Source organism: Carex rostrata, chromosome 2, assembly GCF_964058835.1.
Source record: "Carex rostrata chromosome 2, lpCarRost1.2, whole genome shotgun sequence".
NCBI lineage: Eukaryota > Viridiplantae > Streptophyta > Magnoliopsida > Poales > Cyperaceae > Carex > Carex rostrata.
Window position 1 is genome coordinate 14,930,620 of NC_135919.1, and position 11,370 is coordinate 14,941,989.

The window sequence follows — 11,370 nt, forward strand, 5'->3', positions numbered from 1 at the left end:
ATTCCTTGTAGCCAAATGAAAAGAGGGTTGAGAAGACTGCAGGGTAGGCAAAATTTATAATTTAGGATGGACAAAAATTCAAATTTATATAGGTTAAGCTTGATTATCAAAATCCAGGGGTGAATGGGTCTATAGCTCCGTCTCTACGTATCTAGCTCCTGGGTATCCGATTGAGTATGGCATGCGTTGGCGAACTCTAAGCTGAGTAATAGGAATTTGATGCCTATAGATATAGGGAGTCCATATTGAGATTTGTGTTAGATTAAAACTGATGACTCAGATCTCATTCTATTCAGTATTGCAAAGAATCTGAATTCGCTGAGAGGTGAGTTTGATTTCAATGAGATAACTCAAATTTTTAGTTTGAATTCAGAGCATCTGATTAGAATTTAAGCTAATTTGGTTCAAGATGAAATGCACGGTGTCTTTGTGCCAATGCAGATTAGATGGCCCGAATTTAAACTCAAATTTTAATTATCTCAAATTTTGAGTTTGGATTTTGATTGTCTGATCAAAATTCAAGCTAATTCAGTTCGAAATAAAATGTACATGCTCCTTTAATATTCATGCCAAAGTACATCGGAGGGTTCGGGTTAAAACTCAAAATTTGAATTACGTTATATGAATTTGCTAAGAGTTATGCTCTAATTGGGGAGAATTGTATTTGATCGAAGAAGATAGAAAATTCGCGTTTTCAGCAATCAGAAAGAAAAACGATAAAAGCAATAAGTAGGGAGCTCCGCACAGAAAAGAAAAAGAAAAAGCTAGGATTAGAATTTCTACCGTTTTGAGAGTCGGTGGCGCCACCCTCCGCCTCCGCCCCGCCGCTCCTCGCCCCGTCTCCGCCCCACTGCCCCTCCTCTCCTCTGCTGCTTCTCTTACTCATTCTCTTCTCTGTCTTCGCTGCTCCCGCCACTCGACCTCAAATTGCGACCCGAGGGTTTGAGTGTCGATCGTCCCTCTCGGCCCTGCCCTCCTCCGCTGTCCGGTTCACCTCGTTGCACTCTTGCTAAGCAGATGCTTCCGTCTAACGGATCTAGTCACTACTCGCCGCTCCGTCAAACCGCTCTTCGCTTCGTCTCGACTCCAAATTCGGATGGGCTATAAATTCACTCCACTTCTACCGCAATATCTACTATATCTATGTATAAATAAGGTACGTTTAGGGTTAATGATGATGAAGATGATGATGATGTGTTGACCTCTTTCCTCCTCCCTTTTTGTTTCTTCTTCCTTCCTATCTCCTTTTTCGGTGTTTTTCTTTTAATAATTCAGGTACAAACCTTATCTGAGCACAAAGGCTCTTCTGAATACCCCTACCAGTACAAACCTTATCTACCAATCTGAGTACAAACACAGAAATCCTGAAGGCTCAATATATACCTATTGATCTGAGCGTAGAAACTCCGGATTCTGCTTTTATTTTCTGATTTTTCTTGTCTATTTTTGTAAAGGAGTTCAATTGTAATATTTTATGTACTGGTACAAATGTTACATGTATTGGTACAAAACTATGTAATTGGTTTGGCCTGATTAATAGAAATACCGCCTATGGGCTTTCAATCAAAAAAATAAAAATAAAAGCAATAAGTTCGAAAGCTTTTGAAACAGACATAACATTCTTTACTATACCGAGATTGCCCCTCCTTTTTATCACAAAATTATTACATTATTTGATAAGAATTGGATATGGAGTTTATATCAGTTTTTGCTTTGGGAATTATGCTAATTTAGAATTGCTATTATGCTTGAATGAGAGTTTTTGTATTCACTCTTAAACACTGCTCCTGTAACTTAATCTTTGTTTCAGTTAAATGAAACTGACCTTCGGCCATTTCAATCAAAAATAAGAGTTACATATGATGAGAAGATGATTACAAGGACAAAATTGTTATGTTGTATCAAATTAACCGTTTTCCTTATTTTAAAAATGAGTTCCAATCAAGAGAGAGAAAAATAATATTCTTTGTCGTTTGAATTCTACTCTTTAAAATTCAATCGAAAACCATCTCCGTAAGTTATTTTCTATTAAAATCAATTGAATTCTTATCATTATTTCATTTAATCACGAAAAATTGTCAACAAAATGGAGAAATTTCGCGAGAGTTCGTTTAGTGAAATTCTCTCTATCTAAAAGTATAGATCAAGTGATATTCTACTTATCTTAAAAAATAGTAAATAAAAATCTAAATTTTTATTTTCAAGCACATTTTCATGTGAATATTATGTTTAACAGTTCAGATTGTCTAATAGAACTTTGAAAATAAAAATATAAAATTATAGCATGAGTCGATCCACAATATGCTTATTACCATGCACACTCTTTGTTAAATTATAAATGCATGCATTCAACGTTTAATACACTATTTCATATTTTGTTCTTTAGAATTACCATTTAGCTGAGTATTTAATGTGGTGAAGGTTTGTTCTAAATTAATATGCATTTATTTTTCTCAAAATTTGAACTTATAGAGAATGTATATAGACATTTAGATCTATACGTTCACATTATCACATATTAGATTTAATATTGCTATTATTTCTTGAATTGAGATACTTCATGTATTAACTGTAGCCAGACATAATATATTATTATGATTAAATTATTGAGATATTCAATTCTTTTTTCCTTTAATTTATTGGCAAAGAATAACACCTTTCCTTTCGTATAAAAAGTCATAAATTTGAATAAATTTGAAATTTAAATTGAAAGTTATTTATAGATATTAAATAAAAGCTAAAAGGCTGGACTTCTATCTTCTTATTTTTTCTAAAAAAAAAAAATATTTTTTCTTCTTCTAAATTTCATGGTATTATATAATTATGTAAAACATTTTCCTATATATTCTGTTTGACCTTCATGATAAAGTTTTCCTCATCAACTTTCACACTTATAAACTAATAAATATTATTAATTTGACGAGTACAACTCAAAAAAATTATCGTATTGATTTCAAACGACGAATCCATGCCAAACCATTAAAACCAATCTAGTTCATACGTGATGCTGTACATACAAAGTTTTGAAAGTTTCGATTTCATTTAGTATAAAGTCAAATGGTTAAAAAAATAAAAAACATTTTACAAGTTATTTTATGCATTTATTTTTCATTAATTTTACTCTTTGATTTTGTACCGAATGAATTTAAAACTTTAACCTGTACATGAATTATTTGTAAAATAGATAAATTTTAAAAATTTAAATTTATTGTTTAAAATTAATTTAATAATTTTTAAAATCATACTCACTAAATTTTCTTAATCAACATAGCACATATTATCTTCGCTTCATTACCAAATTAGTGCATTCTGTATAGAAATATCTTCGATCCGTCCCTGCAACTGTATCCTCATTTTACTACGGGCTTCTTGAAAGCACCCCCCCAAGAAAAAGAAGAAGAACTGTATCCTCATTTAGTGGAAGTCGAGCATGAGATCCAACGACGTGGCATCCACTGCTTAAAGAAGGGATACATGAATTAAATTAATTACGAATATATTTTCTGACAGATAACAATTTTTCTCGAGTTAAAATTATTAGACTCAATTTCAGGAACCAAGTCCAAGCCGCCGGATCCCCACCTGCATCCCGATAACTGGAGCTCTGCATTTCTTCTTGTAACGGAGGATCCCATCCCGTCTCTTTCTCGCGCCACTTTCCTTTTCCGACCAAAACATCACCAATTCAACATTTGACATTTCTGTTCCTCCCCGACCTCCTTGCTCTCCCTCTCTCTCGGTAACTCATTATGAACGATCTTATGACTGATTCCTTCGTTGGAGCAGCAAATCAAAAGAATCAAGACCTCGAATCAGGCTCAAGCAATGGCTCAACAGATCCAGGCGCCAGCATTAACCTCTTTTTCTCTGAAGCTGAGGCCGTGAAACAAGAGATGATGTCCATTGAAGGCCTCCTCGCCCAAATCAACCGTGAAAACGAGGCGCGCAAGTCCGAGCTCAGCCGAGAAGCGCTTCGTTCCTTCTCAACACGAATCAATGACGACATAGTGAAGACAGTGCGCAAGGCGCGCGGTGTTCGGGCTCGGCTTGAGTCAATGGATCGGCGTGTAAATCCCAAAGATCTGGCGAGGGTTTCGTTTGTCAGAGGTTTGAGTGCGAAGCTCAGAGAAATCGTGGGAGAGTTTCAAGGATTGAGGCAGCGAATGGTGGAGGAGAACAGAGAGGCTGTGGCGCGGTGCTATTTTACCCTTACTGGCGAGAAGCCATCGGAGGAGGTTAGTTCTAGTGAAATTGGCCATCTACTAGTCTAATAGTTTTTACGAGTTGGAACTGTACATACCAGCACCGATTTGACCTTTAATTTGAACCTCTATCCTATTTTGTGTTTGTGCAGTCAAAGCTGAATTCGGAATGTTTACTTGACACATAGATGAGTCACAAGCGTACAATTTAGTTTATTGAGGCTCAATTGCAGAATTTAGCTTAGTTGGGACTTGGGAGTAAAATTCTACTTACTGGTGTAAAGAGTAGAATAGTCTAATTTGTATATCACTAGTGTTTTTGGCCATAACAGTAATCTTATTAAAATTACTGTTAATAACCCGCCTTTATATCCCTTAACTGCTTTGTTAAAGTTTAGGATTTGCATGGCAGGTCATAGAAGGGATCATATCAAGTGGGAGCCACACACCAGAGTTGCTTGTCAAAAAAGCAATAGCCGGAGGAGACCAAGCAATAGCATCAGTTGTTGAAGAGATGGAAGACAGGCAAGAATCGGCAAGAGAAGTTGAGAGAAGCCTGCTAGAGCTTCAACAGCTCTTTCTCGACATGTCAGTTCTCGTTGAGGCACAGGGGAAACAGATAGAGAAAATTGAGCAACAAGTGGACAGTGCAGGCCAAGACGTGAACATAGCAAAATTGGCGCTGGAGGAGGCAAAGGTGCACCAGACCAGCACTAGACAAACTTGGTTGTGGATTTTGTTGGTTGTGTTGGTGTTGATTGTTTTGGCTGTTGTGGCTGGTATTGTTTGGTATAACTTGAGCAACAAGGGCTCCGGTCTACAGTCAGCTGTCGGGTTTATCTTAGAATTTTTCTGATTGAAAAGGAAGTGAACTGAGGATGAGAAGGAAATGGAATTCCTTCTTTGTGTTTTCTCCTTGTGATAGATTTTTGCTTTCTGTTCTTGCTGACAGGCTGAAAGCGATATTTTGTTGGAGAGTGCAGTATAAAAAGGCAGTGGAGAAATCTGAGGCTTGTAAATGTGGGTTGACAACTAAATTTTGTGGAATCTTGGACATGCTGATCGTAGAGGGGGGACCTCAATTTTTATCTGCCAAAACTACCTTATAAGTACATAGTTGAATTATCAAATTTTTGTGAAACCATGCTTTTTACGATATTGTGTCTATCACGATGGATCTGCTTTATTACCCTTTTTAACTTGTATATCTATGTTATATATATATTTTGTTGTTTTTATTATCGATGTTTAACTGAATTTCTAATAATCCAGGAGTTGTATATCTATTTTGTTGTTTTTATTATCGATGTTTAACTTAAAATAAATTAGGAAATTTTGATCATTTTTGGTTCTTTTAATCAAGAATATAATGAAGTTGTATTTAATGATCAACCATAACGCCTCTAAAATAGGTGGAATTTTAAAATTAACAAATAGTCATGATTCGATCAATTTTAGTCTTCTAAAACATAAGTGAATATTGAAATTTAAAAATTGATCAAATAGTTGTGCCTCTAGATTAGGCATAATATTGAAATTAATGCATTGTATTAATATATCATAAAAAATTGCATAATATATCTATTAAAGAGAATTTGTGCATGATAGATAATCATAGCATGACAAAGGAAGGTTAATAATTTTTCTCTAAGTCTTAGATATCTTGTAGTGAATGTCATGTGATTAATATGTATTCATGTGCGTTTAAGGGATCCTTCTCTTTCTATATTCCTTTGTTAATGAGTATCATTTTGATTCCGTTAGTTGAATTGTTTTTCATGATATTTATTGTCTTAATGGGGAAAATTCATAGGATGCTTACATTAACACCAATCCGTGATATCAATCATGACATGATTAATTTTGGATTTATTTTGAACTTTTTGCACAATTATTTTAAGTTCATCCATCAGATTTCGACATGAGTAAAGATACAAATCACTTAGATTGACTTGATCACAAAAAGAAAGAGCGAGAACTAAAATAACATAGACTTAGTTCTATAATATGAAGCTATGAGGATTTTATCAGTTAGGTTTTTCGATGTTGTCCTTGGAGCTTTCTTCACCATTTTCTCACTTGTTCTTTTCTTTCTCCTCACGTGGAACACTTTCAAAATTAGAATCGAAGGTCATCATACAGATCGGCTCCAGCATCCAAGCAGAGAGGATGAATGGTGGTGGCACAGTCCATGCAGTAGAACATCTCCAGCATTCTACTCTTTTCTTCACACTTCATGCATTTTCCCCAGTTGTCAATGTCGATACTCACCCACTGACCTTCTTTGAGTTTTGCCATGTCAATCTACATTTTTTGGAATTTTTTTACTATTTATTAAGATGGTTTGAAAATAGCTGTTTTTATTAAAATTCTGCATCATAAAAAACAGCGACTTTCAAACCATCTTAATAAATAGTAAAAAAATTCCAAAAAATATAAAATTTGGTCTCCAAGTAGATTTTAATATAGATTAAACATCTAACGGTTTGGATTTGTTGTTTGAACATCACATATGCTAATATAGCCCCGGAAGCACCTCGGTCAGAGTGCTTCCGGTAGCAAATTAGCCACACTCTCTTTATATATATATATATATATATATAGAGAGATAGGCTACGGTGAGTTGCGAAGTAAAACGCGTTTCTACTTCACGCCGTATTTTTATTTTGAAAACCCAAACGACCGATCCGAACCGTTAGATGTTTAATCCATATTGAAATGTGCTTGGAGACCAAATTTTACATTTTTTGGAATTTTTTTACTATTTATTAAGCATTTTTGAAAACTGCTGTTTTGCTGTGAACAGTAAAAAAACAGTAAAATTTTGTGAACCCTCAGATCAGCGGCATTCAAAATTGCTTAATAAATAGTAAAAAAATTCCAAAAAATGTAAAATTTGGTCTCCAAGCACATTTCAATATGGAGAACAAGATGAACGGTTCGGATCTACGTTTTGAACTTTAAAATCACAAAATATGAGCGTGAAGTAAAATAGTCGCTTTACTTCGCAACTCACCGTAGCCCAGCTCTATATATATATATATATATATATATATATATATATATAGGAATATGCTAGCATGCTATGCATAGCATAGAGCCCCTCCATGCAACGCCTTGGATTTTGACTTTTCAAAATCCTAACGGTCGATCCGAACCGTTCATCTTGTTCTCCATATTAATATGTGTTTGGGGACCAAATTTTACATTTTTTGGAATTTTTTTACTATTTCTTTAGATTTATTGAAAATCGCTGTTTTCAGCAAATCTGGACCATAAAAAAACAGCGATTTTCAATAAATCTAAAGAAATAGTAAAAAAATTCAAAAAAATGTAAAATTTGGTCTCCAAATACATATTAATATGAAGAACAAGATGAACGGTTCGGATCAACCGTTAGGATTTTGAAAAGTCGAAATCCAAGGTATTGCATGGAGGGGCTCTATGCTATGCATAGCATGCTAGCATATTCCTATATATATATATATATATATATATATATATATGTCTCCTCCTTATTAAGGAGCTTAATGTCTAGATCCTGCAAGGGTCCTGATTTACTGTTTTTTTTTCAGAATGATGCTCAGCCGTTGAATTTCTAGATCGCACATAGATGAATTTTCCAAATTATGAGCTTCAACACTTAAGTATGCATTGGTCGCGCCGCATATGATCCCAGTGCTGCACTGCATATGATCCCAGTGCCCGTAGCTAAACCCTAAACCTTGAACCGCGCATCTAAACCACGCACGGCACCTGCGGACCGAGCCTATGCACTGCGCACCATTTTTCTTTTTTTCTGCTGAAGGCGGAATTCGAACCCAGTTGGGTTCTATTGGTGCCAAAATTCTTACCACTACACTAGAGTTCACATGTGTTATCTTGTAGCGCACCCTTTTTTTTTTCTTTTTTTTTTCTGTTGAAGGCGGGATTCGAACCCAGTTGGGTTCTGTTGGTGCCAAAATTCTTACCACTACAATAGAGTTCACATATGTTATCTTGTAGATAAATATAGTATTTAACTATTTTTCTCTACAAATTTGATTTAAATTATCTCTCCTCCTTATTAAGGAGCTTAATGTTTTATACTACATAATTTGCTCCCGTTGCTATGCACGGGCACGATTACTAGTGTGTATATATATATATATATATGAGTAAGGTTACCATACATTACAATGTATAGACATTTTTGTACATTGGATTATATAAATCACCGGATTTAAAGTCCAAATAACCAATCCAAATCGTTCATCTTGTTCTCCATATTAATATGTGTTTGGAGACCAAATTTTATATTTTTTGGAAATTTTTGACTATTTTTTTAGATTGATTGAAAATTATTTTTTTTCAGACAAATCTGGATCATAAAAAAACAACGATAAGATTTTCCCACATCTCTTTTGCGTTTTTAGCATTTGAAAACACAATCCATATTGACTAATGTACTGCATCCATGATTGCATTCATGGCAAGGTCATCTACATTTTTCGCAAGTTTAGATTATGTGGTAATTATATTGGTGGTTGAGTTATAGACCGGTGTGAAACTATTTTCTACGGCTTCTCATACTTCAATCAATTTCATATAGTTGGTCATAATCATTTTCCAATAATTAAAGTTTTTGGTAGATGGTGTCAACATGGGAGGTTCTCTAACAAATTTTGGTGTACGAAGTGCCATATCTAGGATCTAATACAATAATCAAACTAAGTGTATCTTAATTTGATTTTTCAACTCTGTTACCACTTGTTGGTCCCAAAGGCACTTAGAGGGGGGGGGGGGGGGGGGGGGGGGTTGAATAGGGCCTTCTTAAATTTTTAATCTAAGTTATAAGGTTCTAGTGTGTCATAATGTTATTCTTGGCGGAAACTAGAATAACTTTGTCCTAAACTAAAATATAAAATAAATAAAGTAAATAGTAGAGTATAGAGACACTTGACAAGAGAGTTGTTTATGGAGTTCGGCACTAACGCCTACGTCTCCGGGGCCTGTGACCTTCGAGATGGCGTGCCTTTCTTTACCCAATGAGAAATAATTACAAGGTGAATCGGTGAGCCCTCACAATCTTCTGAAAAGTCACACAGCCCGAACACGAGCACTAAAGGCTCAAAGGAAACAATCTGATTTGCGAGGATTCAAGGATTCTAAGGTGAGCACAATGCTCGAAGTAGTAATTTATTTGATCATGCAGGATCACTCTAGGAGTTGTTGAATTGATTGAATAAGCTTGAGATTGATTATGAGTATTGAAGTTTAAGTGCACAAACAACAACGGCTTTCTCTAGATCTGAAAATACAAAATATTGAAGTTGGGGGAGGCTAGAGTGATGATCCAAACCTTGGTATAGCTTTTATTTATAGAGAGCTAAACATAATGAATTAAGTGGTGCTAACCGTTGCAACGGTACAAGGACCGTTACAACGGTAGCTTAATTTGAATGGGTTTGGATTATAAACAGACAAAGGTGGATACTGTTGACAATGGTCGATGACCGTTGCAACGGTCATGCCAACAGTAATTCTCTGGATTGCTTATCGTCAAGTGACGCTTATTATCGATTTTCTCCGACACAGACTCAGCTGAGGATTTATTTATTCCATTGCAACGGTAGGCCTCATTTAGGTCAGTCTCAAGCTTATTTTACCAATTTTACATATTAATTGTTCTTAATCTTGAGTTCATTCTTTTGCTATCCAATATCTTGTGCTCCATAACTACATCCTTGATGTGTATTTTATTGAATTTTCAGTTGTCTTGAACCTGCATAATTTCTCAAGAAGGAAAACTGTAAAATGCAATTTATGTATATTTTACAAATCTAGTCAAACAGACAAATCGAGGGCTCCAAAAGCCAACAGTAAGTACAATGTGAATTACAACTAGAAGAATGTGAAATACAATTAGAAGAATATGAACTATAACTAGAAGAAGATGAAATACAACCTATAGTAGACAAAAGACAACCAGTAGAATATGGAGGACAACTAGAAGGACATAAAAGACAACTAGTAGGAGGTGAAAGACAACTAGAAGGAGATGAAAGACAACTAGTAAAACATGAAAGACAACCAGTACAATGTGAAAGACAATTAGAAGAAGTTGAAATACAACTCGAATAATATGAAATACATGTAGAAGAAGATGTAATACAATCTGAAGTAAGTGGAAGACAACCAGTAGAAAATAAAAGACAATTTGTACAAGGTAGTAGAAGAAGATGAAAGACAACTAGTAGATAGTGAAAAAAACAATTGGTACAAGATAAATGACAACTAGAAGAAGATGTAATATAAGCAGCAGACAACTAGTAGAAGCTAACAACAAATCCAAATTGTTGAAACCAATCTACTTCACATGTGTTGTGTTTAAATACAAACCTTTTAAATTTTCAAATAAATTTAATATAAAGTCACGTACTATAAAAAAAAAAGGGTTTGTAAATTAATTTTAATTCATTTATTTTTCATTATTTTTGACTGCTTGACTTTATACTAAATTGATTCAAAAATTTCACAAATTTTGTTTGCAATCATATCACTCGTGAAATAGATCAGTCTCGATTGTTTGGATTCGTCGTTTGAAGCCAATAGATAAAATTCTCAAATAAATTTAGTATAAAGTCACGCACTAAAATAATGTTTGTAAATTAATTTTAATTCATTTATTTTTGACTGCTTGACTCTATACTAAATTGATTCAAAAATTTGACAAATTTTATTTGCAATCACATCACTCGTGAAGTAGATCAGTCTTGATTGTTTGGATTCGTTGTTTGAAGCCAATCGATAAATTTTAAAGTAATTACTTATAGCTTAAGAACACCGTAGTTCTACTCGCACATTTAACATATTATCATGAAATGTGTAGCCACGTATAGATGTGCCTAATTAGCATGCTAGTTGACTCGGGAGCATTAGTTGTTTTATTTATGGTTTTGAATTTTTCATCAAAAAAAAATGTATGGTTTTGAATTGGATGTTGATGCTATATAATAAGGGCTGTATATCAAGTATCTAGAAATTAAAAACCTTGCACCACCCCTGTTGTGAATTACATAAAGGTTGAGTTCCATGTTAGTTCAAAGATGAATAATTGTTTTACAAATGATGCTACCACATGCAATAAGAGTGATCCATCGTCACCTTAATTTGCATGATCTTTTGT

General features: G+C 34.4%; 1 protein-coding gene across 1 annotated transcript; it reads left to right on the top strand.

Moving 5' to 3' along the window:
* Nucleotides 1-3,564: 3,564 nt before the first annotated feature.
* On the top strand, nucleotides 3,565-5,443 carry LOC144544637 (syntaxin-111-like). The gene is made up of 2 exons (XM_078293193.1): nucleotides 3,565-4,235; nucleotides 4,615-5,443. The coding sequence occupies exons 1-2, from the start codon at nucleotides 3,750-3,752 to the stop codon at nucleotides 5,056-5,058; spliced, it is 930 nt and encodes a 309-aa protein (XP_078149319.1). The 5' UTR covers nucleotides 3,565-3,749; the 3' UTR covers nucleotides 5,059-5,443.
* Nucleotides 5,444-11,370: the final 5,927 nt, after the last annotated feature.

What these genes read in the sequence shown, in the direction of transcription:
- LOC144544637 (XM_078293193.1), top strand. Translation starts at nt 3,750, where the DNA reads ATGAACGATCTTATGACTGATTCCTTCGTTGGAGCAGCAAATCAAAAG. An exon ending in GCGAGAAGCCATCGGAGGAG is followed by an intron (nt 4,236 to 4,614) that starts GTTAGTTCTAGT and finishes TTTGCATGGCAG; the next exon opens with GTCATAGAAGGGATCATATC.